Source organism: Chiloscyllium punctatum, chromosome 36 (genome assembly GCF_047496795.1).
Source record: "Chiloscyllium punctatum isolate Juve2018m chromosome 36, sChiPun1.3, whole genome shotgun sequence".
In the NCBI taxonomy this organism is placed as follows: domain Eukaryota; kingdom Metazoa; phylum Chordata; class Chondrichthyes; order Orectolobiformes; family Hemiscylliidae; genus Chiloscyllium; species Chiloscyllium punctatum.
Genome location: NC_092774.1, coordinates 44,462,743 through 44,489,103, shown reverse-complemented (window position 1 = coordinate 44,489,103; position 26,361 = coordinate 44,462,743). Strand labels below are relative to the sequence as shown.

The following is a 26,361-nucleotide window of genomic DNA, read 5'->3' as shown; positions in this document are numbered from 1 at the left end:
CAGTGAAGTTAGATATACAAATACGTAGTCTTAACGAGGAAGTTGAGTGGCGACCATTTAGAGGTTTATAAAATCATGAGGACAATGTATAAGCTAAATATCAAAGTATATTCCCGAAGGGATAGGAGTCCAAATCTAGAATGGAAAGGTTTAAGGTGAGACGGAAAAGATTTAAAGGAATCTGCGGTTCAGGTTTTTTTTGCACAGAGTGTGGTGTGTATATGAAATGGACTTCCAGAGAAAGTGGTAGAAGTGGCACTGTAACAAAATTTAAATGATTTTCGGAAGGTAAATGAAGAGGAAATGTTTGTAGAATATGGACCAAGTATCAGCACATGAAGAAGGCCCTTGGAATGCTTTCCATTATTGGTCAGTACACTGAGTATGAGTTGGTAGGTCATGTGACAGCTGTACAGGATATTGCTTCGGCCGATTTTAGAATATTGTCTGTAGTGCTGGTCTCCCTGCTTTGGGAAGGACGTTCTTAAACTTGAGAGACTTCACAAACGATTTACAAGGATGTTTCTAGGGTTGAAGGGTTTGAGCTACAGGAGATGCTGAATTGTCTGGGACTATTTCCCTTGGTGCGTCAGAAGCTGATTTGTGACCTTATCGAAGTTTATAACATTATGAATGGTAATGTGAACTTAAATAGACAATGTATTTTCCCCTGTGTGAGGGAGTACAAAGATGGATGGTGAAGGATTAAGGTGAGAGCGGAAGATATGAAAGAATTCTAAATGATATTTTTTTCTCACTGAGGATGGTGGTTGATGGATTGAGCTACCAGTTGGAGGTTTGCACAATTCCAACATTTAAATCGCATTTTAATGGGTACATGAATAAGAAGGATTTAGAAGGATATAGGCCATGTGCTGGCAAATGGGACAAGACAAAATTTCAGATATCTGGTCGGCATGGACAAGTTTGACCAAAGCGTTTGTTTCTTTGTTATCAATGATTCTATGACCCAAATGGCACATGTTCAATTTAGAAAAAACTGGTCAGCGTGGACGAATTTGACTGAAATGTTTCTTTCTGCTCCTTGGACTCCATCAGTCAAACAAGTGTGGAGCTCACCTCAAGGTTAAATATGTTGCTAACGTTACGAGGAACCTCTTATAGCAACATGATATCTGATACAATAATATTATTTTTTGGGTATTATTTGAGAGTAATCGATTGTTCATGATATCACTGAAACAATGTAGCCATCTATACGCAAGAGAGTAAGTCTTAATTTGTAATTTTAGGCATACAGCCTTCTCCACCAGTCATCAGTCTGCACTACTCTGCAACTGAAGAACAGAGGGCAAAGGGATTTCTGCAGCTGATTTGTCTAATTAGCGGATACTATCCTGAAAGAATTGCATTGACCTGGCAGAAGAACGGCAATACCATAAGTTCTGGCTTTACAACTACATCTCCAACGAAAACAGTGACCAATGATTTTAGCTCTACAAGTTTGCTTAAAGTGTCCCTGCAGGAATGGAACAGCGGCTCTGTGTACAGTTGTCAAGTTTCTCATTCTGCTACCAACAGTAACCAGAAAAAAGAAATTAGTTCAACATCGGGTAAGAGAACTAGACAACCTCACAAGCTCACATTCATTACCATAGTCAGTTTTGTAATAAATATTAGACAAGATGGAAAATTATTTTGTTGGTTTATTACTGCGGATGAAGCATTCTTGAATTAGTTGCAGTAAGTAATATCAATGGGAATTTGTAGTCCAGAGAAATGTTACAGCAAAAATGAGTCGAAATGAACCAGGTACCTAAACCCGCTCTTTCAAAAGAAAAGTGGAGAATAACATCTGAAATTATTTCACTTTGCTCTGTATAGGTCTGACTGAAATAACCAAAGTTCTTGGAAGAAGACAGAGGAAAGGAGACAGATATAGAGACATTATGAAGAAAGCAACTGAATGAGAGAGATTAGTGAGCAAACCTCTTAACTGACAAGTTTAGGCAGAGTTTCTGGATATGCTCGGTATTAAAAAATATTTATACAACGTGGTAGTCCCCCGCTTTTTCTTATTTTCCGAGTCAAGTCAGAGTAGCAAAATAAAGCGTTGACAATGCACACACTTCATCACAAAGGAATCATTTTCAACAATGCGTATTTCTGAAGCTGTCGCTAGTGAGGATTTAGTATTGTCTGTTGCTGATTGTTGCCATGCAATCGTAGAAAGGATTTATTGGGGGGACAATGTTCAAAGTAGCTAAGGGGAGAGATAAGGTGTCTGGTGGAACAGAGGTTGAAATTTGTTATTGGAAGGGGTTCGACAGAAACAACAGGCATGCGCCAATATGTTTATTTGGAACATTCATTATATAGATCAGCTTTTAGACAGGACGTTAAAATCCCCATTGGTGGTAACGATCTCAATGACCTTCTGTGCTTAAAATGCATCGACTGTCACGATGTGGTAAACTTTCTGTGTCTCTACCTGTCTACCTTGCTCGAGAACTCTCTTTTATTCCTGTCAGTTTTTTTCCCTCACACACAAACAACACAGGACACACGAGAGAGAGGGAAAGAGGGAGAGAGACGGTTGCATTCTTCATCCCTTCCTTGTTCATTGATTTTGACATTCTTGTTGCACTCCTGATTACATTATTGGAAAAAGGGACCAGAATCTGAATCTCTGATTTCTCTCTCACAGAGATAACTGTATTATTGAGGGATCCATTGGTTGAAGAAATCTGGATCAATAAAAGCGCCATTCTGGTTTGCGAAGTGCTTTCTACAGTTTCCAGTGGGGTAGTTATCTCTTGGATGGTGGATGGAAAGGTGCGGAATGAAGACGTTCAAATTGAAGCAGCGAACATAAACCAATATGTGACAATCAGCCGCTTGACTAGCACCGTGGACGAGTGGCAGAGTGGGGTGGAATACACATGTTCCGCAAAACAGGATAAATCATCACCAGCAATATCAAAACGAACAAGAATGGCAAGAGGTTTGTGACAAGAAATATGCATTTGTGCATGTCATTTTATTAACGAGGAAATACTAAAATTGTATGTACTTCTATTACAGTCAAATCAATGAAGCCATATATCCGCCTCCTGCCTCCATCACCAGAAGAAATTAAGAACAGCAGCACTGCTACACTCACATGTTTGCTAAGAGGGTTCTATCCTGACAAAATACGCGTTTTCTGGGAGAAAGACGGAGCTTCTGTCAACGTGAACATCACCAATTTCCCCACTGCTCTGGAACAGGACCTGACCTACAGCACACGGAGCCTCCTCATTTTACCTGCAGAGGAATGGAAGAGCGGCGCAAAATACACCTGTACTGCCTCGCATCCACATTCACAGTCCACTGTGAAAAGGGTCATAAGGAGCACGAAAGGTAAGGACAGTGTTCGAGCAAACATTTTCAACATTAACACTTTGTGCTGAATATCGACAGAACATGAAATCTCAACCAAGCTTTCTAAGGTTCCAGCAATTTTAAAATGCACAAGATCTCTTGTAATGAAACAACTTTAGCACACTGCAAGGGGCTATGAGGTGAACAGGAGAAGCAATAACATCCAACAGGCACATGGTCTCAAGTAGTGTGAAGACTGCTGATATAAAAAATGGAAGGAACATCTTGTGGTGCATTGCCCTCTTGTGGCATCCTGGAACAAGATGCCCGTGTTTACTTGCCACCTCCTCCAGAGTTGTGTGTTGAGTTATCTGAACAGGTTGACGACAAAAATAGGTTAACTCAAGACTTATATTAAGAGAAAGGGCTTAACCACAAGATTAATACTTAAAGGCGTGTTGTCTTTCGAGAACAATGAAATTTGCTGAGAGGATGATTGTGTCGAAATGATTTTGTGTTTTGCTTGCTTCAGTCACTGCTTCATGCTCCTCCTTTGATATCAGCTCGAGCGGTTGCTGACAGTCAACACAAAGGTACTTAGAAATGCAAACATTTCTCGACGAGTAGAACTAATGCACATGAATTACCTTGTGCATTTGAAGGATTATATTATTCAGCCCTCCGACCATGGAGGTCCCATGGAGGATAGTGACAAAGGATGTTGTTGGTTACCAAGGGACAGAGGTAAGATGCAGACCTGGATTGAGGGTGCCGAGTGGAGTTTAATGCGGAAAGGTGTGAGGTGGTTCACTATGGAAAGAGTTAAATGAGTCAAGAGTACAGGGGCTAATGATAAGATTTTTGGTGGTGCAGATGAGCAGAGGGATCTCAATGTCCATGTGCAGAGATCCTTGGAAGTTGCCACCCATGTTGATGGAGTTTTTAAGAAGGCATGCACTGTTTTAGTTTTGATTGGTAGAGGGATTGAGTTTCGGAACCATGAGTTCATATTGCCTCTGTGAAAAACTCTGGTGCGGCCACACTTGGAGTATTGCGTCCAGTTCTCGTCACCACATGATAGGAAGGATTTGGAAGTTTTGGAAAGGGTTCAAAGGAGATTTACTAGGACGCTGCCTGATCCAGAGGCAAGTTCTTACGAGGAAATGCTGGTGGACTTGAGAATGTTTTTGTCAGAGTGAAGGAGTTTGGGATGTGACATCATAGATTTATATAAGATAACCAGAGGCTTAGATAGGGTGGACAATGAGAGCCTTTATCTTTGAATGGCAATGGATAGCACGCAGGGATGTAGCTTTAAATTAAATGTGATAGATATGGACAGAGGTCTGAGATAGTTCCTTCACTCACAGAGTAGTAGGGGCATGGAACGCACTGCCTGCTGCAGTACTTGACTCGCAAACTTGAAGGGCATCGACATGGTCATTGGATATGGATATGGACGAGAATCGGAGAGGGGAGGTTAGATTGGCTTCAGAGTAGTTTCACAGGTCGGGGAAGCATCGAGGGCCGAAGGGCTCGTACTGCATTGTAATGTTACATGTTCCATGTTCTAGATGATTAATTTCATTCTGATCAGTTTTTTTTCACAATTCCATTCCCGCCTCTGTCACTTAATTGTATTAGCTGAAAGGTTTTGAAAAAGCAAGACTATTTGAATGGGACTGATCATGGAATGTAAAATATGAACCACCTATTGAGGAAGAAATGGTAATGGAGCGCGACTGAACTCAGGTTGCGAATCGACAAATTCATGTTAACAGTCTGCTCAGTTAAACAGAGACTCAGTGGAAGAGACGAACTCAGGACAGCCAGAGGAAAAGCAAGTATTTATACTTAAGAGTCTGGAAAGCGAGACAGTAATATTAATCAACAAGGGAGTAGTTTTTGCAATATTCTCCCGCCCGGACAACCTGACAGAGGCAAGAACATAACTGAGGAACTGTATAAGCTTTACAATATGCGCACAAAATAAAATTGTGCCATTTGAACTACAGAATAGACATGGAGCATCGTTCCTCACAAGTATTATTGAAACTTTCAGAGATAACCCGTTCTGTGAATTTTGGAATTGTACGAAAATTTAAGGTAACAATACAAGCAGAACATTCAAGAACCTTCTTTTCATTTGTACTTTACGTTATGCACAAAGAAAGTAACTGTTATTGTACTAAAAGCAACCATTTTTCCTTTAGCAATCTAAAAGCATGCTTTCCCCTCCATTATGTATTCCTTTACAGCTATCACGATTCTGAATAACTTAGTTTCGGCTATTCCCAACACCAGATTTGACAACTGAAAGACATGTGCTCGCAATATTTTAGATTTCCTCACTTAACACTCTCCAAAGAAGAGTAATATGAAAAACATCTGTTGAATGGGCCCTTGACTGGAACTGAATCGTTCATCAAGTATCTTTTATTTTCAAATAAAAGCTACCGAGGAAATAGGTAGCAAAATCAGTTGAAAGGATGCAATCAATAAAAATGCAGTTTGATGCCACGTCAATTTCTCCATGAGTTTTTCTGACACAGAGCAAATAATGTTAGCTCATGTACAGGGGACACATATGACATGTGTTTGCTCGTCTGGGATTGAATTCCGATAAATGCAGTTCATGTGGCAGCAACTGACTTCTGACACTGGTAAATGCAATAGGTGAAAATGTGCAGCACTCGAATGGAGACATTAGGCCTCAGTCTACCCAAGGCAGAGCAGTTTCCAAATTGTTCAAGTTTATATCGGAAATATGACTGCAGGCTTATCCATAATATTCAGAGTGAATGCAACCAATACGAAAAGGAGGACACAGCATCTGATTAATTAAGCCCAATCGATCTCATAAAACAGATAACAGATCGCAGTAAGCAAAACTATTTCCAACTCTAGTCGTGTTTTGGAATTGATTTCGAGATCGCAACCTGAAAACATGCATTCTTTTCTGATTCCAGGTGATTGCCGTCAGACAGATATTTCTGTCAATCTACTGAAACCTCCGTTCGAAGAGATTTGGACACAAAAGACAGCGACCATTGTGTGTGAAATCGTTTATAGCAACTTAGAAAACATCAACGTTTTCTGGCAGGTAAATGGGGCTGAAAGAACAAAAGGAGTCAAGACAGAAAATCCTGATTGGAACGGAAGTAAATTCACCATTGTGAGCAAACTTAAAGTCATTGCGTCAGAGTGGGACAGCGGTGCCGAATATGTTTGCTTGGTGGGAGACAGTGAATTACCTACACCAGAGAAAGTTTCTCTCAAGAAGAAAATTGGTAAGTCGGGAGAGTACTGCAATAACAACAAAATTGAATTGATTTCGGAAGTCTGAAATGAAAAAAAAATGTTTCGAAGAAACAGAACAGGAATGGCAAAATCTGTGGAGAGAAATATAGGGTGAACGTTTCCAGTCCAGTATGTATCTTCCTAAAAATAGTAATTTATGATACTTTGATCTAAGCCTGACTCATACACTAGTTCAATGTAAAAAAGAAATCCTGTCAAACCATTAATGCATTACAGTAAATGGCCCCAAGTCAGCAGCAGCAAGTGGCTCACTGGTTTGCACTGCTGCCTCAGGGAACAGTTTCAATTCCAACTCGGTGTAGAGGGTTCCCATGTTCACGTGGGCTTCCAAAGCGGGCTCCAGTCCTCGTCGACAGTCCAAAAACGTGCATGTTAGATGGAATGGCAATGGGGAATGTGCTTTTGTCGGGAGTGGGGCTTGGAGGGGTGCTCTTTGGCGTATGGGTATGGACTTGTTGGGCCGAATGGCTTGTTAAAACGCTATGAGAAAATCATGGAAAGCCAATAGCCGTGGCTTCTTCTTTTCTGAAAATGAGCGTGAAGAACTGTAAGTGGATTTGCAGCACACGAACAGCAATCTTTGCAAAATGTATGATTGGCTCCAAGATTTAAACCAGCAAAGGAAGGGACATGAAATGCTGTAGCATTCAGAAATATTTGCATAGTCTGAGAGATAGGAAATATTTTATAAACTATATGCATTACTTGCAATGAAATTCTAATGCAGATGTAATATGGTCTCAGCTAAGCATCACTCTCTTTGCAGACGACCAAATGCGTCCTCCTCAGGTTTACCTCCTGCAGCCATCGACAGACGAGATTGACGCTGAGAATTCAGCGACTCTGATGTGTCTCGTCACCAGCTTTTACCCAGCTGAGATCTACATTGGCTGGATGGCCAATGACACCCTTTTGGATATCGGGTACCGAACCCAAGTGGATAGCCAGGCGGGGAATGGTTCCAACTTCGTGACCAGCAGGTTGAGAGTCACAGCGGCCGAATGGAACAATGACACCACTTACTCCTGCTTAGTGGGACACCCAACCCTCAGCCGGGAGCTAATCAGAAGTACAAATAAATCTCATGGTAAACCGACAGCAGTCAATGTTTCGGTTGTACTAAGCGATATTGTTAAAACCTGCACATAACTTGCAGTGATTGACTAACTGTTTTCCATAGAGAGTTGAATGTTACTTTGGTAATAACTGTTTAAGTAACCGTTTAAGCACTTTCAATTCATTGCACGCATCAGTCACATTTAAGATCAGTGATCACTTTTGTAAAAAAGAAAGTAGCCACTATTCCAAATTGCATCTGTAGGTAAAATACAATTAAGCTTAGACTCTGAAATGCAAGGAAAGCCTTGTCTTGTAAGTCTGATCGTTCTGAAGATCGCTTGAAACGTTCCACCGCGCTACTGCAGGAAAAAATAAACCGTGTTTAAGTCTGTATGTGGCTCCGATGGTTGTAATAAATGCAGAATGGAAATACTTTGACTTACTCGTTCTTGGTTTGCATGTATAGTACTTCCAGAAAGATGATTTTGACCTTGATTGAAATATGTGTGATACCCACTTGTGAGACACCAGCACTGCAGCTTGTTTACACGTGCAGACCTTTAGAGCCACTCGGCTTCACTCTGAGTAAACCACACTTATCCTCACCATTTTTGGCTGCACCCCTCCACCATGCAGAGCCCATGGGGTATCACGTGGTTAAATAAAATGATTGAAGATATCGTGGTGTCAACTTGTTTAGTGTGCGAGTCACTTCTCCAAATTGGCCTTACCTTCATGTAGCCAGTCTTGCCAAGTACTCTACGTCCAGTCGTGACGTCCAGTCATAGTCTGTCGTATTTGTGCTGCATTTTCACAAGGATCCATGCTTGAGCCCTCATCCAGAGCAGGCTACACACATTCCATCATAGATATCATGCGAGCAAGCTCAGACTCAACTTCGACACTGATATCACATAATTCTCTCTCACAACCGTCTATGTTTCCTCTGTGTATTTCCAATACATCCTAAGGCATGACATAACATCACATAATGCAGAATCCAAAACCATTGTCCTCTGTTCCGTCGGCAACTCAGGTTCGTCACTCATTTTCATCATTCAGCTTTTGTCCATATCCTGTGGTGACAGTTGTTTTCTTTTCTGACTAGAAATTCGACATAAATGGAATATCTAAGCCCATCAATCAACCCAACAGAAGACTGCCATATTTCTGGTTTGTCTGCTTTCACCAAAATCATCTGATTCAAACTGACTGCTTCAAGCATTCGTTGTCTGCTATATATCTTTCACTCTCTATAGTCTTACATTTACACAAAACTTAATTACCAGGCATATGAATTCGCAGAATTTCCCATTTACCCATCACTACTGAACTTTTCAACCATGTCTATTAATGCTTCCCTTGCAAAACGCTTCCTCACTTATCGAAATGACATTCAGTGAGTCAAATTCGTGTTTGGATACCGTTACATTCACTTATCCAGTCTTTCCATATATTCCATAGAACTTAGAACAATATTACAGAACAGGCCTTTCGGTCCTTGATGTTGCACCGACCTATGGACTTTTCTCAGCTCGCCCCCCCTACACTATCCCAAAATCATCCATGAGCTTATCTAAGGATTGTTTAAATCTCCCTAATGTGGATGAGTTGACTATTTTAGCAGGTAGGGAATTCCAGGCCCTTACCACTCTCTGTGTAAAGAAATTGCCTCTGACATCAATCTTAAATCTGTCACTCATTAATTTGTAGTTATAATACGGTTATAATTCTGATACATTATGACGAATTGCACTCGTACAGCGTCATTCCTGCATCAGTGCAAGAATCGCTGCTTCGAACGTCACCCATGTAGAATCTCCACACTGACCCTGACTATTAGCAGGCGAAATCAGAATTCACCTGGACAATTAAAGCATCCATTTGAAGTATTATATGCGGATGCAAATCCATTATCAATTAGCTCATCCTATCGTTGGTGTAATAGCATTATGTCATTTCCAACCTGTGCACCAAACAGGTCTCCCAGCATCTGCGGAGAGAAAGCATTATCATTTTGTTCAAGTGACCTTCATTAAAACCAACGAGGAAGGGTCACTTGAAACGAAACCTTAACTCTGAGTTTTCTCCACCGATGCTGACAGTTGCATTGGTATATAAATAGGAAGGATTTAGAAGATATGTGTCAAGTGCTGGCAGGTGGGACGAGATTGGGTTGGGATATCTGGTTGGCAGGGGCGGGTTGGACCGAAGGGTCTGATTCCGTGCTGTACATCTCTATGACTCTATGACTGTATGTTCTGAGTCTTTCAAGCAATTTTTGCTTTAGTTTCTGATTTACAAGATCAACAGATTTCTTTTCCTTTTTTAATTTAAAGTGTCATGGCTGAAATATCGCACACAGTAAGCTGAAACCAATGCAGCAATCTGGGGAGTTGGTTGGTAGATTTGTGTCTGGTTTCAACTGCATCTACGATGCCTCTTTTCCCCAAAAAGCCCTACATTTTAACATGGGAGGAAACAATCTTTAGCAAAGCATTTGCAACATTCCGAATCTGCAAGGCACAAATTTCACATTGGCTATTCTGATTCCAAGTTTTTCGTGAAGTTATGTGTTCTGATTAGTTTATGAGGGAGGAATGCAAATGATTGTGGTTCTGAAATGTATACATGACCACGAAAACCTACACCATTGATCAGGTGTAAGATAGTACGCTCAGGTAACCTGCTTTGATAAACATACATGTCTGAACAGCTGTTCATGAATGTGATGAAACTTTTTGACATTCAGTAGTTTTCACAGTTTCATGACATGAGATGTTTATTCTCAGTAGATTGCATCTCCGCATGTGACACTCTGCTTTGCTTTTCGTTGTGACATAATTCCATGTTGAAAGGCATATCTGTGCGTGGATAGATCTGTTCAACGTGATGTGACAACTGTCCGTGCTGGATTGGTGATTGGAGCGTTCATTTTCAATTGTATGTTCTGTGTATCATTACATGAGGCTGTCTCTGAGTGGGAAAATTTCGAAACAAGTTTTGCTTTTGATGAGTTTCCTCGTGGTAGGCAATTGCACAAAATACTGAGGCATGGGATTGAGTGTGCTTTCCCGGTTTGGATCAAAGATTGGCTCGCTGAAAGAAGAAGGTGGTGTTTGATGGGAAATATTCTTCGTGGAGTTAAGTTACTAGTGGTGTACTGCAAGGATAGGTTTGGGATCCACTACTGTTTGTCATTCTTATAAATAACTTAGATGCGGCATAGAAGGATGGCTTAGTAAATTTGTGGCTGACACGAAGGTCGGTAGACTTGTGGATGGTGCCGAAGGATCCTGTGGATTACAGAGAGACATAGATAAACTATCCAGCTGTGCTCAGATGCAATATATGGAGTTTAATGCAGAAAGGTGTGACGTGATTGACTTTGGAAAGAATAGCAGGAATAAGGAGCACTGGGCTAATAGTAAGATTCTTGGTTGTTGAGAGGAACAGAGAGTTCTCAGTGTCCATGTACATAGATGCTTGAAAGTTGCCACCCATGTTGATAGGGTGGTTATAAGGCATACAGTGTGTTAGCTTTATTTGTTAGAGGGATTGAGTTTCGGAGTCACACGGTCATGCTGTAGCTGTGCAAAACTCTGGTGTGGCCGCACTTGGAGTATTTTGTACAGTTCTAGTCACTGCATTATAGGAAGGATGTGGAAGCTTTGGAAAGGATTCAAACGATATTTACGATGACTTTGCCCGGTATGGAAATAAGACCTTATGAGCAAAGTCTGACTGACTTGAGGCTGTTTTCATGAGAGAGAAGAAGGTTGGAGGTGACTTAATTGAGACATACAAGATAATCAGAGAGTTCGATAAGGTGGACAGTGAGATCGTTTTATCTCGGGTCGCCATGACTCACTCGAGAGGACATAGCTGTAAATTGCGGGATGATAGTTATAGGACAGATGTCTGAGATAGTTGCTTTACTCAGAAAGTAATAGGGGATTGAACGCACTGCCTGCAAGAATAGCAGACTCGCCAACTTAATGACACTTAAATGGTCATTGGCCAAGCATATGGACAAGAATTGAATAATGTAGGTTAAATATACTTCAGATTGATTTCACAGGTCGGTGTTACAACGATGGGCCTGTACTGCACCATAATCTTCGATGTTCTGTGTTCTTTGTGGTGTCTGGTTCTCAGTAGCTGTTTTGTTGTATATTAGAAATACCGTGATGTATACTGTCCAGTTATTCTGTACTGGTGGGGGTGTCAGTAACTCGAGCAGGTTCCTCAGGTCATGTCATGGAGTATCTATCCATGCCAGAAATTTCGTTTCAATTGAAGAATGATGCTGCTACTAACATAGAAGCTGTACATGTACAATCTTGCGTAACATGATGACAATACAAACAGCGAAGCTTTTTATGGGGTATCTGTTCATGATAAAAAAAAAGCTCATTTACTGAGGATTCCATGACATTACGTGCTGGTTAGTTGTTGAAACGTGTCAGCCATCATTCTATATCAGCTATTTGAAGCATACGTTTTGGATAGACAGAACTGAAATAAAGTTTTCGAACTGCCTTCTATCCACTTCTCAATTTCGCAGTCGAGATTCACTGTGCCAAAATATCTGCTTGCCATCTTAACTCGTCATTTTCATTGTTCTCTCCTCAGTAACTCGATACCAACTCACCCACTCCACTGAAGTCTTGTTATCAATTGCATATGCGTAAATTAAACTGATTTGGTTTGGGATGCGATCGATGCCAGTTGCAGCTGTTGCTGAGAGCACACAGCAGGTCAGTTCATACCGAAATGGCATTGATAGGCTAAAACCCCGGACGTGAGCTTTGAATGCATTCTGTGAAACAGTGTATTCTGTGACAAGTACGAGACTTCTGCGATCGTGATTATTTTGGATGAAATGTCCAACTGCCTGAATACATTATGAGCACTAATTTCTTCGCATCAACTATACTGGTGTGAATTCAAGATTTCTTGACGACAGACATTATATTGGCATTAATTAAGGTTTCATTAATTTGAAGAAAACATTGCGTCAGTCGAAATGGGATACATAAACTATCATTCTATTGTTGGACGATTGTTACAAGTGAAGTAGTGTAAGGAACAACATTTGTGCACTCGTTATTCCTAAGCTGCATCAATGATTATGAGGACACCACGCAAGATTTCCAGCATTGTCAGTGGCAATTAACTACGTGGGACATGATAAGAAAGCAAGGAGGATCCAAACTGATATGGACAGAGATCAGATGGATTATTTTTCGATTAATTACAAGTTTATCCTCTTTGGCATAACGGCCTTCAATGAGGAGTATCTCTGAAAAGCCAGGAGAATGGGAAATGTTAATGCTAAAAGGGAATTGTGAGTCTGACTATATTAGTTATTGAAATCTAACAAATGCAAGAAAGAGATGGAATGCTAAGAGGATTGGTGTAAAGACAGCAATCGATAAAATGAAGGAGTCGAGCATTGCCTTGTGGAAGTGAAGCTGATGGCATGCCCTTGTCTGCATCAATAGGGCTGAGATGGGGTTCATCCACAGTGTCAAGGTTCTGGAAGTGATTACGACCAACAACCTGTCTGGTCTACCCATGTCGTCTCAATGTTCAAGGGAACAAAAGAGCATCTCTACTTCCTCTGGAGGCTGAAGGAAATTTGATATGTCCACAAGCACTCTCATCAATTTTCACAAATGCACCATAGACAGCCTTCTCTGTGCATACATCATAGTGTGATTTGGCAACAGCTTCTCCCATTACCACAAGAAACTACAAGAGTCATGAATATAGCCCCGTCCATAACATAACCCAGCCTTCCAGCCATAGAAGACGTGTTGATTTTCCATTGTCTTTGGAAACCAACTAATTGAATCAAAGACCACTTTCACTCCTGCTACGTTTTCTTCCAGCCTCTTCTCTCAGACAGAAGACATAAAGGCTTGTGCACATGAGCAAACAGATTCAAGAATAGCTTCTTCCCTGCTGCTATTAGATTCCTGAATGGAACTCTCAAATATTATATTTCATGTTGATCTCGCTCTGTCCCCCTTACCTGCAGCTATAACAATTTCTATTCGCTTTGTCCTAGGACCCTATATACTTTGTTTGCTATGATCTGCCTGCACTGCACCTAGGTATGTGTCAATAATAATTCCAATCAAATCAAATTTGTTAGAAAGCAATGAACAGCAACTATGTTTTAAGGAGTTCAATCGCAAGTAAATTTGAACGTGAATGCATGTATTGCTTCAAATTTGTAGTATTGCTAAGATTGCACAGAGACATAGTGCAAAATCTATTACCTTCACTTAAGTTAGGATGCAATTTCCTTTCCAATGAATTATGATGAACATCCAGATGACAAATTTGTGAGATTGTCGGACCATTCCATGAAACGACTTTGAAGAGACTGCACTAATAGTTTGAGCTAATCGAATAATGAAAGATTGACCGAGCATGTGCATGACAGTGTTTGATGTTAATGACATTAGTGGCAATGTGGGTGGATGGAAACATTACCCGAGGTAGGCGATCCAATACTATCTAGAATGGTGAATCAGTATCAAGGGGTGGAACGGTCTGCTCCATGCTTCCACATTCCTGTCATCTCAACAGCAGCAAGATACAGAATCGAAGATAATTAAAGCAAAAAGGACAGTAGCAAATCAACGAGAGAATGAATAAAATAATGGAACAGTTAAGGCATTCCTAAGTATGCTTTCATTGAGCTATTTCAGGGAAGAAGGTGAAAAATGAAAGCATTGGGGCGAACAGGAGTGGCCATTGTAACTGTTTCTGACAGAATTCTTTGTCTTCACGAAGGAGGGAATTAATGCAAAGAATGTAATTAAAAAAGGATACCAGTAAAACTTTACATTAAATAATAATGAGAATGAAAGTATTGTAGAGTCAAACCTCCTGGAAAGTGCATATGTATTTCGTGGTAAAAGGAACCCAATGAAGAAATAATAGATGCTGAAAGGATCATTTGCCAATTCTCACGAAATGTATGTGAGGTAGCAGATAATTATACTTGTAAGTCTACAACTATTCCAGCCTCGAAAATGTCTTGATGGTCGACCAGAAAGTTAAAGGCCAGTTAGTCTGTCTTCCATTGGTTTACGAGAACCAATCATTAAAGGTCAGGTGGAATAGTACGAAGAAAGAGATGGACTAATCATGGAAAGTCAGAATGAATTTGTGAAGTGAACATCGTGTGTCATGAAGTTAAGCGATTTTTTTTGGTGCAATAGCATCAAGGGGACTCTTAGGGATAGCATTTCGGTTTTGTCTAAATTGATATAGTGAGGCATTTGCCGAGTTCCAACGTCGAAGACTTGTCAGAAAAATAAAGCCCATGAAATACAAGAGAATGTCAAGTTTGATTACAAAATTGTGTCACCGACAGGAAGCAATGTTTAACACTGGAGAATGTGTTCCTTTGTTTTTGACCATCTCCAGTGTTGTATGACACGACTTAGTGATTTATCGCTCGGAATTGAAGGTGTACATTCATGATTTATATTTTAATGTGAAAGTAATAATTTGGATTTCGTTGATGATACAGAGGTAATGGCGTCATTTACATTAATGATAATGGCTGTCAAATGCAGCTTTATATGACTGGTTCAGTTCTGCCGGTGAAATATGATAATTTGAATTCAGTCTGTAAGTGAGAATTTATGAAGTGAAGAGGATGTCAGAAACTTTACAGCAGACGTCCACTGGTCCGTGACTGCTGAAGAAGAGGTGATGAAGTGGTTTTTAAAAAAGGCATGTGTGAACCATTGAGATGTTTTCCTGCTTTTGATGGAAAGTTGAACGCAAAATATATTCAATGCTCGAACTCTGTGGTTTGTTTATTGAATCAAATGTAGCAGTTTTGTGTCGAGTCCAAGTCACCACGTTCGTGGAAAGGCAAAATTGTTCAGGATAGAGGACAACAAGTTATACAAGAATGTTGTGAGAAATTTTAAATGGATGTACCATTGTTGTTTTCCTCCCAAGACAGGCGGAAGAGTTCTAACGAAATTGAAGAATACAAAACAATGAGGGGGTTTATATAGTATGGGCCGCGAAGTCATGGTATTATTGTGGGGAAATACATTAATGTATTATAGAAATGATTTTTTTTTTACAGTCACATTCTGTAATTAGAACAAAATAACTGATCATCGTTTAACCAGAGGGTACATCTTAGGACGACATGGGAAGTAAGGGAGAGAAAAGCATTTCCATCCGATGTTGGGGGCTGTCTGGGATTTGCTTCCTGGTTTGATGGTTGAGACAGAAATCCTCAAGTTATTTGGAAGCAGTTTGGATGTGAAACTGGGGTGGTGTGTCCTTCAGGTAATGTTGTATGGTTCTATAGTTCTGCGAAGTTTCATTCATAACGTGATTACTAAATAGATCTCTGCAAACCTGTCAATGGAACTTTATTAGTGGGAGCTGTTTTGAACTTAGAATGAATCATTTTGGATCAAGGTATCAGTGAGATGGAGAAATGTGCATTAATTACTGAAATGAAGCCATGATTCAAAACAGGAAAAAAAGGTGGTCAAATAATTGATTGGTATTTTGACGAGGTAACAAAGTTGAAATGCTGGCCTGAAATTGCAAGAGTAAGAGAATCAATGCTTTTCTCCAATTGTAAAGTCACAGAATACAAAGACAATTGTAAAAGATGACAAGAAGTCATATAATTGTCAAATGAGATGGAGCACCAATGTGTTTCTGAATTGAGAAAACATATCTAGTGATCTGTACTAAATAGGCCACCGGTTAAATCTTTCTATGAGAACTGGCGTTCTCTTCCCCATCCCCAATCATTGCCTATTTCATGTAATCTTTAATACCTATTTAGCATCTGATTCCACTTCATGCCTACGAATGTTCTGCACCGAGTGATGTCAAGTGTAATTATTTTAGATGGATTTCCTTTCATTGTTGTTGGTATCAAGAGGCAAGACATTAGTTGGTGGTCACCAGATGCTGTTGTCATCTTCACTTTTTTCTCCGAACGGGAAAAGTAAAATTGTATGGGATATTAATACATTTTACAGATCCATAGATGCACAGATTCATACCAGCACAGAAAAGACCCTTTGCTCCATCGTTTCTGCTCCAACGTGCACTAAACGTGCACTAATTGCAAATAACTGCACTTGTCCCATATCCTTGAATATTGTGATATTTGAAGTATATTTCTATTTCTTTGAAGTTTGCAAGGTTTCCAGCCAACGTGAGAAGTTGTTGACAGTTAGGAACAAGGGAAAGTTGAAGATCTTCTACAGGTACATCTGGAATGCAAGAATGACTGGAGTAAGATTAGGCCAATCAAAGATGGCTTTGGAAAGTTGTGTGTGGAATCTGAGGACATAAGTGAAGCGCTTAATGAATACTTTTCGTCAGTTTTCACTTTGGAAAAGGGAAATATTTGTGTGAATGCAGAGATGCAGACTATAAGAATTGATGGGATTACGCTTGACAAAGTGGAGGTTTTAGCAATTTTGGAAGATCTGAAAATAGTTAAGACCCCTTGGCCAGGTGGGGTTTATCCTTGAATGCACGGGGAAGCCAGTGAACAGGTTGCAGAGCCCTTTGCCTCGATCATTATGTCACCATTCCTGACAAGAGTAGTGCCAGAAAACTGGATGATAACAAATGTTGTTCCCTTGTTTAAGAAGGAGAGTCGGGACAACCCTGATAAGTATAGGCCAGTGAGCCTTACAGTGGGTTATAAGAGCTTTATGATCATCTGGAAAGGAATGATTTGATTAGGGATAGTCAACACGTTTTTGCGAAGTGTCGGTCGTATCTCACTAACCTTATTGAGTTTTTTGAGAAGGTGACAAAGCAGGTGGATGAAGGTCAAGAGGTTGACGTGACGTATTTGGACTTCAGTAAGGTATTTGATAGGATTCCACGTGGTAGTCTACTGTACAAAATATGGAGTTTCGGGATTGAAGGTGATTTAACGTTTTGGATCAGAAATCGGTAGCTTAAAGAAAATAGAGGATGGTGTTCGATGGGAAATGTTCATCCTGGTTCTTGGTTATCAGTGGCATGCCGCAAGGGTCTGGTCTGGGGGCACTGCTGTTTGTCATTTTTATGAATGATCTGGATGTGGGCGTTAAAGGATGAGTTAGTAAATTTGTGGATGACACTAAGGAAGGCAGAGTTGGGGTTAGTGCCAAAGGATGCTGTGGGCTACAGAGGGACACAGTTAAGATGCAGAGCTGGGCTGAGAAGTGGGAAACGGAGATTAATGTGGAAAAAGTGTGAGGTGGTTCACTTCAAAGAAGTAACGGGTACGCAGAGTACTGGGCTTGAGGTAAAATGTTTGGCAGTGTAGATGGACAGACCCATCTCGGTGTCCAGGTGCATAAATCCCTGAAAAATGCCACCCAGTTTGATAGGGTTGTTAAGAAGGCATATGGTGTATTCGCATTTATTGGTAGGGAAATTGAGTTTCAATGCCACAAGATCGTGCTTCAGTTGTCCAAGATACTGGTAAGGCCACACCTGGAATATTGCATGCAGTTCTGGTCACCGCACTATCAGAAGGACGTTGAAGCTGTGGAAAGGGTTCAGAGGACATTTACTAGAATGTTGCCTGGTATGGAAATAAGGTCTTTTAAAGAAAGGCTGAGGGAACTGAGGCTGTTTCCGTGAGAGAGAAGAAAGTTGAGAGGTGTCTTATTCAAAATATATCAGATCATAACATGGTTAGATAGCAGTGAGAGCCTTTTTCCTCGGATGGTGATCGCTAACATGAGGGGACTGAGCTTAAACCGAGGGCTGTCAGATTTAGAACAGATATTCGGGGTATTTTCTTCACTCAGAGATTGCTAGGGGCGTGAAATAGCCTGCCTGGAGTAGTAGACTCGCCCAAGTTAAGAGCATTTAAATGGGCATTGGAAATACGTATAGATAATAATGGAATGGTGTAGGTTTGAAGGGCATCAGAGCATTTTCGCAGGTCGATAAAGCATTGAAACCCGAAGGGTCTGCACTGCGCTTTAACGTTCTATGTTCGATGTTCTATGTTCTATGTTACCTCGCCAATCTGTGCATTCCAAATTCTCTCGACGTGTTGAATGACACTCTGAACCTCATGACCCTGTCGTGATTGACTCCTCAACCAAGGGGAGCAGGTGTTCTCTATTAAAACTTTCCATACCTCTCGTAATCGTATACACAGAAATCATTACCCCTTCTGTCTACTCTGTTTTGAAGAAAATGATCCAAACCTATCTAGGCTCATAGCATAGCTCAATTTCTCCGTCCCAGGCAACATCCTGGTGAACCTTCCCTCTCTCCCCTCTGATCCTATCACATCCTTCCTGCCATGACAAGACCAGAACTGGTCATCGTACTCCAAACCTAACCTGACTGACGCTTTGTACAAGTCCAAAATTACTTCTTTATGCCCCATGGCACGACAGATGAAAACAGGTGTGCCCTAACACTACCTCATCTTGTTTCTTCTTCCAAAGCATATTATCTCGCACTTATCAGGGATAATTATCATCTGTCTTAGGTCTCCAGTCACCCAATAGGATTTTCACTATTTACCACACTTCCAAATGTGGTATCTTCTGCAAGTTTGTTTCATATTCCTACTCCCCCCACATTTTTATCTGAATTTTTTGTGTATCTAACGAACAATAAGGGTCATTAAACTGCTCGGAGTGGTGTACCATTTCACACAAGGCTCCAGTGATCCAAACAGCCTTTGGGTTCTATTACAGAGCCAGTTTCTGATCTGGCGTGAAAGCTTTTGCTCAGGTCCATGTGCTTGAACTGTCTCTAATAATGTACAGTAAGAGGTCTTTCAAAAGCTTTGATGCAATCAATATATAAACTACATCATCTGATCTCCTGTTGTCCACACATTTTATTGCATTCTCAAAAATTGCTAACAAATTTGTTAGGCATGACATCCCTCTGAGAAAGTCATGTTTACTATTCTCTGCCCTCTATTGCCTGTTCTCACAACTGTATAGTCTACTATGTCATGGACGTTCCGGGATAGAACATTAATTCCTTTACTGAAGTTTACTCAGTCTTACAAAGAATGTATCAAATATCACACAATTGCCAGTGCCTTGATATTAGAGAAAATTTACCGGGATTTTTTTTGTCGACGTGACTAATTTTTCAAAAAAATCTTTTCCACTAATTGCAGGTATCCCTGAAATAAAAGAGGACCCGGTGGACTATGACATCGAAGAAAATGAACAAGAAAATTTCAATGGAGATGCCAACAGTTCATTATCCATTGTGACGTTTGTCATCCTGTTTATTCTCAGTATGCTGTACAGCACATTTGTAACTGTGCTTAAGGTAACAACACACTTTTATAGCTGTGTTACATTCGGCTATCGAAGATGAAATCATGCTAATCTGCACATAATAATGCAGAGCTATTACTAAAAAAAATCATTAATCCTCTTCAAATTGATCTTGAGTGATTAACTGGCGTCTTGAATAAACGTCCTCATGGGATGATAGCACAGAGGAATGCAAGTACACATTTTAAAAAAATGCGGGATTTAGGAACCAAAATATGTCAGTCATTGAAATAATGCTTCACTCGTAGTGTCAGTTCATAAAAGGGTAGAAAACGTTTTTTTTTTAAAAAAGGCAGTTCATACTTGGTGGTAATAAGCTAGACACGGTGAAATATATTGAGACCCGAGAGCATAAAGGTAAACAAAAAGATCGAAAGAAGTTCAGCACAAATTGTTTCAAATAATTCTGCATCTCCATGAATGAATGAGGAAAATATTAGTTAATGAATCAGATTAACTAATTAGTTTAGTTTAGATTAGTTTAGTTCCGATTAGTTAATGAATCAGATTAACTAGTGACAGATCAAAGTTAATTTATAGGAAAAGCATGAGAGCTGACTTTATTTGTAACATGCAGGATTCTTCCAGATCTTTACAGGATAGATGCAGAAATATTTTTAAAAATATATATTATAAAACTAGATTCTAGTCCACCAGTTGCATTTGGAACCACGAGTTTTCAGAGCACTGCTCCTGTGAAGTGTGATTTTTAGCTTTATCCACCCCAGTCCAATACCAAATCCTCGACATCATGCAGAAAGATTGTTTGACTTGGTGGTGGATTAATACAGTCACAGAACACACAAACACAATTTCTGCAGAGTTGTGCAGATCTAACTATTCTAATCGCACATTCCAGCATTTGAGTTGTATGTTAGAATTCTTGAAGTGCTCATTCACGCAAACATTTAAATATTAAGAAGTTCTTTTTCTCACTTCTACTACCCTCCGAGGCATTGCCTTGCAGATGCCCAGTACCGTCTGGCTGAACAAATACTCCATAAAATTCATTCTGATACACCGACCCATCATTTTCCTTTATGTTCCTTCCTTACTGAACACCTATTTAAAGGAAGCAATAGTTTCCCATCTACCCTGGCCATGCCACTTGTAGTCATGTACATCTAAATCACGTTCCCCCATCTATTTTCTCTGTTGTAAAGAAAACAACCAGGATGAACAAAGCATCTGTTACTATTTGGAGCTCTCCAGCGCTGCTTAATCTTCTACAAACTCCCTCCACTTCAAAAAAAAGATCCTTGGTGTCGTGTTGTAAACAGAACTACACACAGTAATCCAGCTGTGGACTAACCAAAGTTTTGTAAAACTCCAACATAACCGCCCTGATCTCACATCTCTAAAATACGCACTGATAAAGGCAAGGGTCCAGAATGTCTTCTTTAAAAAAAGGTACTCGTCATCCACACAATTTTGAGTGGGCGACTCCAACATCTCCAGCATCTTTTATAAGAGGAAATGGTTCATCACATCTCTCCCTATTATGTTAGCACTAATTAGTACTGTTACCAAGCATACTTCTGTACTCTGTGACCATCATCATCAATATCACCATTAGATAATGATGATTGAGTTACCAGTTCAATACATAGATTTGATGGAGCTCAAGAGTTATCCTGTTTCACTGCATTTCGCTCAGAACTAATTTTAACCACCTTGTATAATCCACCTTAATAGAAATTCACTATGATCACTGCAACCATCCAAAATCCATTTGATGTTTAAAGGCACGGCATCGTTTAAGTGACTCTGCATTATGCAGAATCTACCACCAATATATCTTTCTTGCCTTGTGCCCTCTGCAGCCAAACACAAACTCAAGAATTCGGTGTAACTATAACAGGATGTCCCGCTCATTGCGTCCCACACTAGCCTTGAATTATTAATCTGTAATCTATTAATGAAATACAGAAGCTCTGAAGAAAGTTCACTGACCTGCAGCATTAAATCTGGTTTCACTGTACAGATGCTGCCGGAGGTTTTCCATCAATTTCAAAATTGGTTTTGGATTTCCAGTATCCACAGAACTTTAGCTGTTTGATTAATGAAAATGCTTTGTCTGAGAGAAAAAAATTCCTGCATGACAATTGGTTGCTTTGCAAACAGGTGAAAGCCTCATTTCACGGGGCACCCGATTGAAATAGAGAAGAAGATTCATAGATTTTGTTTTGGGATTTTCAAGGAGTAGTCAAGGGCCGGTTATAATTTTATGTTTTAATCTGTTGTGAATAAATAATACACACAGACATATGGTGTCGTCAGTTCATTCTTTCAGCTTTGCGAGAGCATTGAATACTGGAATTTCCCACTCTAACTTGAGGAACTTGATTCTCAGCAGTTTGCCGATATATGCTGCAGAGTGCACTTCTACATTTTGTCCTTAACTGGCCTCTGAAACACATAATTGCCCCAGCATTACTGCACTAGCGATCGCTTTGTCAACTGCAAGCTCGGTTTTCAGTGATGCCATTCCAAGTTGCAAGCAGGATGATGGCGTCGATTGAAAATCAATTCAATTAATTTATAAACAGGAACTCAGAATTTGCTGATGTTTTGTAATCAAATTTGAACTGTCTTCGCCAACTGTAAACAACCTTACATTTGCCCAAAAGAGAGAAAATGCTGGAAAAACTCAGCAAATTTGGCAGCATCTGTAAGGAGAGAAAAGAGCAGACGTTTCGGGTCCAAATGACCCTTTGTCAAAGCTAAAAAAAGGGAAGAAATAGGGAGGTATTTATACTATTCTGAGAGAAGGTGAGTCATGGCTCCAGAAGCAAAGGTAGCAATAAAGAGGTGATAATGACAGTACAGAGAGAGATTATAGGGAGATTAGGAGCTGTGAATGACCAAGGCTGAAGCCAGAGCTATGTGGCAAAATATGTGAGGGATGGGGTGGGGAGGGGGGGGGAGGGGGCGTGGGGGGGAATCGGAGAAGCAGAGGCAAAATGGAAAACAGCGCGGAAGGGTAGCAAAGGGGGAAGAGGAGAGGAAAAAGGTGATGAGAGAGTGGGGAGCGAGAGAAAAAGAGGCAATCAAGCAATAAGAGGTTCAGAACAGTGTAAAAATAGAAAAAAGGGAAATAAAATAAATGAAATGAAATTATGGAGCAAAATGAAAACAGAGGGGTCGAGATGTTGAATGTTGTTGAATTCAATGTTGAGACCGGCAGGCTGTAACATGCCTAGTTGGAAGATGAGCTGTTTAGATTAGATTAGATTAGATTACTTACAGTATGGAAACAGGCCCTTCGGCCCAACAAGTCCACACCGCCCCGCCGGAGCGCAACCCACCCATACCCCTACATCTACCCCTTACCTAACACTACGGGCAATTTAGCATGGCCAATTCACCTAACCTGCACATATTTGGACTGTGGGAGGAAACCGGAGCACCCGGAGGAAACCCACGCAGACACGGGGAGAATGTGCAAACTCCACACAGTCAGTTGCCCGAGGCAGGAATTGAATCCGAGTCTCTGGCGCTGTGAGGCAGCAGTGCTAACCACTGCTTGTTCCTCCAGTTTGCGTTGAGCTTCACTGGAACATTGCAGCAGGCCAAGGACAGACATGTGGGTATGGGAGCAGGATTGTGTGTTGAAATGGCAAGCCACGGGAAGGTCCGGGACCTGATTGCGTACAGATATGGCTCCAGAAGCAAAGGTAGCAACAAATAGGTGATAATGACAGTGTAAATTGTATGAATACCTTTCTATTTCTCCCTTTTGTTTGCTTTGAGAAGGGGACAGTTAGACTCGAAACGTCAGCTCTTTTCTCACCTTACAGATGCTGCCAGACTTGCTGGGATTTTCCAGCATTTTCTCTTTTTTGGTTTCAGATTCCAGCATCCGTAGTAACTTGCTTTTTTCTTACGTTTTCCCACGCGGGCCGTGATCTGCGTTTATTTCCTTGTATTCGCTATGTTACTGAACTTAATCTCCTCTACAAAACATGACTCTATGCTTCATTTATTTTTCTTCCAAGTCCAAATTTCTCTTAGTACGTTGCATACATGAAGAAACGTCTAACCAGAGTTGAGGTTACCTGCTCATGGAGTTTTGTCAATCCTTTCCAGATCAGAAAACAAACCACTCTATTTCATAATGATAGTCTGCGATTTGCCTCTTGTGTATGCTTCAGAATATTAAACGTTTTTATCGATTTTCTTCTCGTAATTATTGGACTTTTGCTCTCTGCAGGTGAACTGACCATCACTGATGAAAACAATTACTTCTGACTTCATTGAAAGCTTGTGTATGAAGCTCCATCAGATGCTGATTAGAAATGGCATTGAATTGATTTTTGCTCTCACTCATAATGGCCCTTCCACGGTTTCACTTCAACGTGTATTCTAATGTGATCTCAACTAAGGAATGAGAACTATTTGCATATTTTTGGTCCATAACGTTTACCTTCACCCTTTCTTTTTGAAGTGTTGGTGTTAAAGAAATTTAATGAAACTGCCACAAGCTGAGGAAATCACTCTTCCCCATTTAAATAAGCTGAAGACGAATCGTTGAAAGTTGCCAATTGTCGGCAACATTTGAAAAAAATGAAGTGTATCCTATGTTACTCACCTGCTAGAGATGTGTTCAGTACATCTTTGAGAAAGGTAACCAGAGAAACCTTCCAAGCAGGCACGCGATCATGTATAGAATTCTTACCCAAAAGCATGAGATAGATAAAAGCCTATTAATTTGACAGAATGTCGAGTCCTTACTACAGAAGGCATAGAAAATGCATTTTCCAAGAATTGGAAACGCATCTAAAAGTATGAGTATTTTTCTCCCCACTGTTGTTATTAATTATCTGACAGTGACAGCCGAGATTTCCTCTGTTCAGCATTTTTATTTGCGAAGTGATAAGGCTATCAATGCTGAGTTTGAGCAATTGCTTCGTTTGCTAAAATCAGAAGCTGGAACGATTGAGAATATCTTCAGGATATTTCGAGATACAGAGCCCAGCGAACACTTAATAAAAATTTTTGAGTGTAGCATACAATTTGATTAGACCTTGAAAAAGTCGCAGGATTTCACATTCTCGTAGAAAGTCAATGGACGCTGTACACTGCCATAACTATCCGTCATACCACATATGTGGAAATGCGTTCAAATATAATTGCCTATTTCAATCAATGGTTACGAATTCCCAGAAACATTGTTGTTATGAGACAAAAGGTGCACTAAAGCAATTTTATGAAGGGCTATTTTCAAACAGAGTTCAAATGATTCATTGTCTCTCTCTGCTAACAAAACAAAAGAAGTCTAATTGGCACCAGATACTGTGTAACATCACAGTTAAACATTAACTGATTTCTGTGCTGTTTATTTTGCTGCAAACCTTCCAAGTTGCAATGGAAGAGTGATTAAATGTAAGAGAATACATTTTGTTTTGAGTGGATCAGAGATTCATTCTTGAAATTAATGAGCCATTCAAAGCCTTGTAAGCTCTTTTGCTTTCTCAGTACCTTCACTCTATTCCCACATGTGTTTTCAAGCCTTTGAGTTACTTTTATTAACAAGCCTACAATTCTTATAATTTTCAAAATAAATGAAGTGTCAGAAACAGATGAAACTTGCACTCATTTATGCAAAGTGCAGAAATGTCATGCTGCCAACAATAGATATCACTGTTGTAATATAATTTAGTTATTGCCTTTCCACTGTTGTAATATAATTTAGTTATTGCCTTCCTATTCTGTCAAGGCAGTGGTGTGAAATGTACTTGCTATTATCTACTCCATATTGCCAATCATTTCTATGTTGTTGAAATCCTGACCTTCAATCTAACATGTTTTCAAAATGTAATGTTATTCAGTTCGTTCCACTGATTACGTCAGTATTCACAGATTTTCGCCTCATAAATGATTTTCCTTTTGCAAATAAAATCAGTTTTTAATTTAGCAACCGCTGTGCAGAGCTTTATTCATTTACTTTCAGTTTGCTGGCCGTAACAATCGTCAGATTGAATTGAAACTCAGTCCTGTAAAGTAGGAAGCATTGACACTCTCAAACCTTATTGCCCATCTACAAACTCTTCTTGCGAGATCAGACGTTTTTATCTGCTACAATCTCTGTTACATAGGCGACTGCAGAGTATGTCAGGATGTTAGCTGAATTGAAGGGGTATTGGCAGGCACTGTTTGATCCCTTGCAATGTATGTCCTTGCATGTATGCAGAGTAGAGCAACGAGGTTTGATAATTATCATGCAACAAAGATGAGGGATAAAACGTCATTGAATTACTGCCACAGATATTAGTCATCAACGGAATCTAGTTTTCAGTTCTAAATTCTTCCA

General features: G+C 40.1%; 1 gene segment (V, D, J or C); it reads left to right on the top strand.

The window, feature by feature from the left end:
• LOC140460456 (Ig heavy chain C region-like) overlaps window positions 1–25,964 on the top strand; it is a 34,239-nt gene extending 8,275 nt beyond the window's left edge. Inside the window, 8 exon segments of the C gene segment in view lie at window positions 1,254–1,574; window positions 2,669–2,965; window positions 3,046–3,363; window positions 6,294–6,614; window positions 7,412–7,732; window positions 16,913–16,985; window positions 19,883–20,040; window positions 24,262–25,964. Of these exon segments, the coding sequence occupies window positions 1,254–1,574; window positions 2,669–2,965; window positions 3,046–3,363; window positions 6,294–6,614; window positions 7,412–7,732; window positions 16,913–16,985; window positions 19,883–19,892 (1,661 nt within the window).
• The last annotated feature ends 397 nt before the right edge of the window (window positions 25,965–26,361 follow it).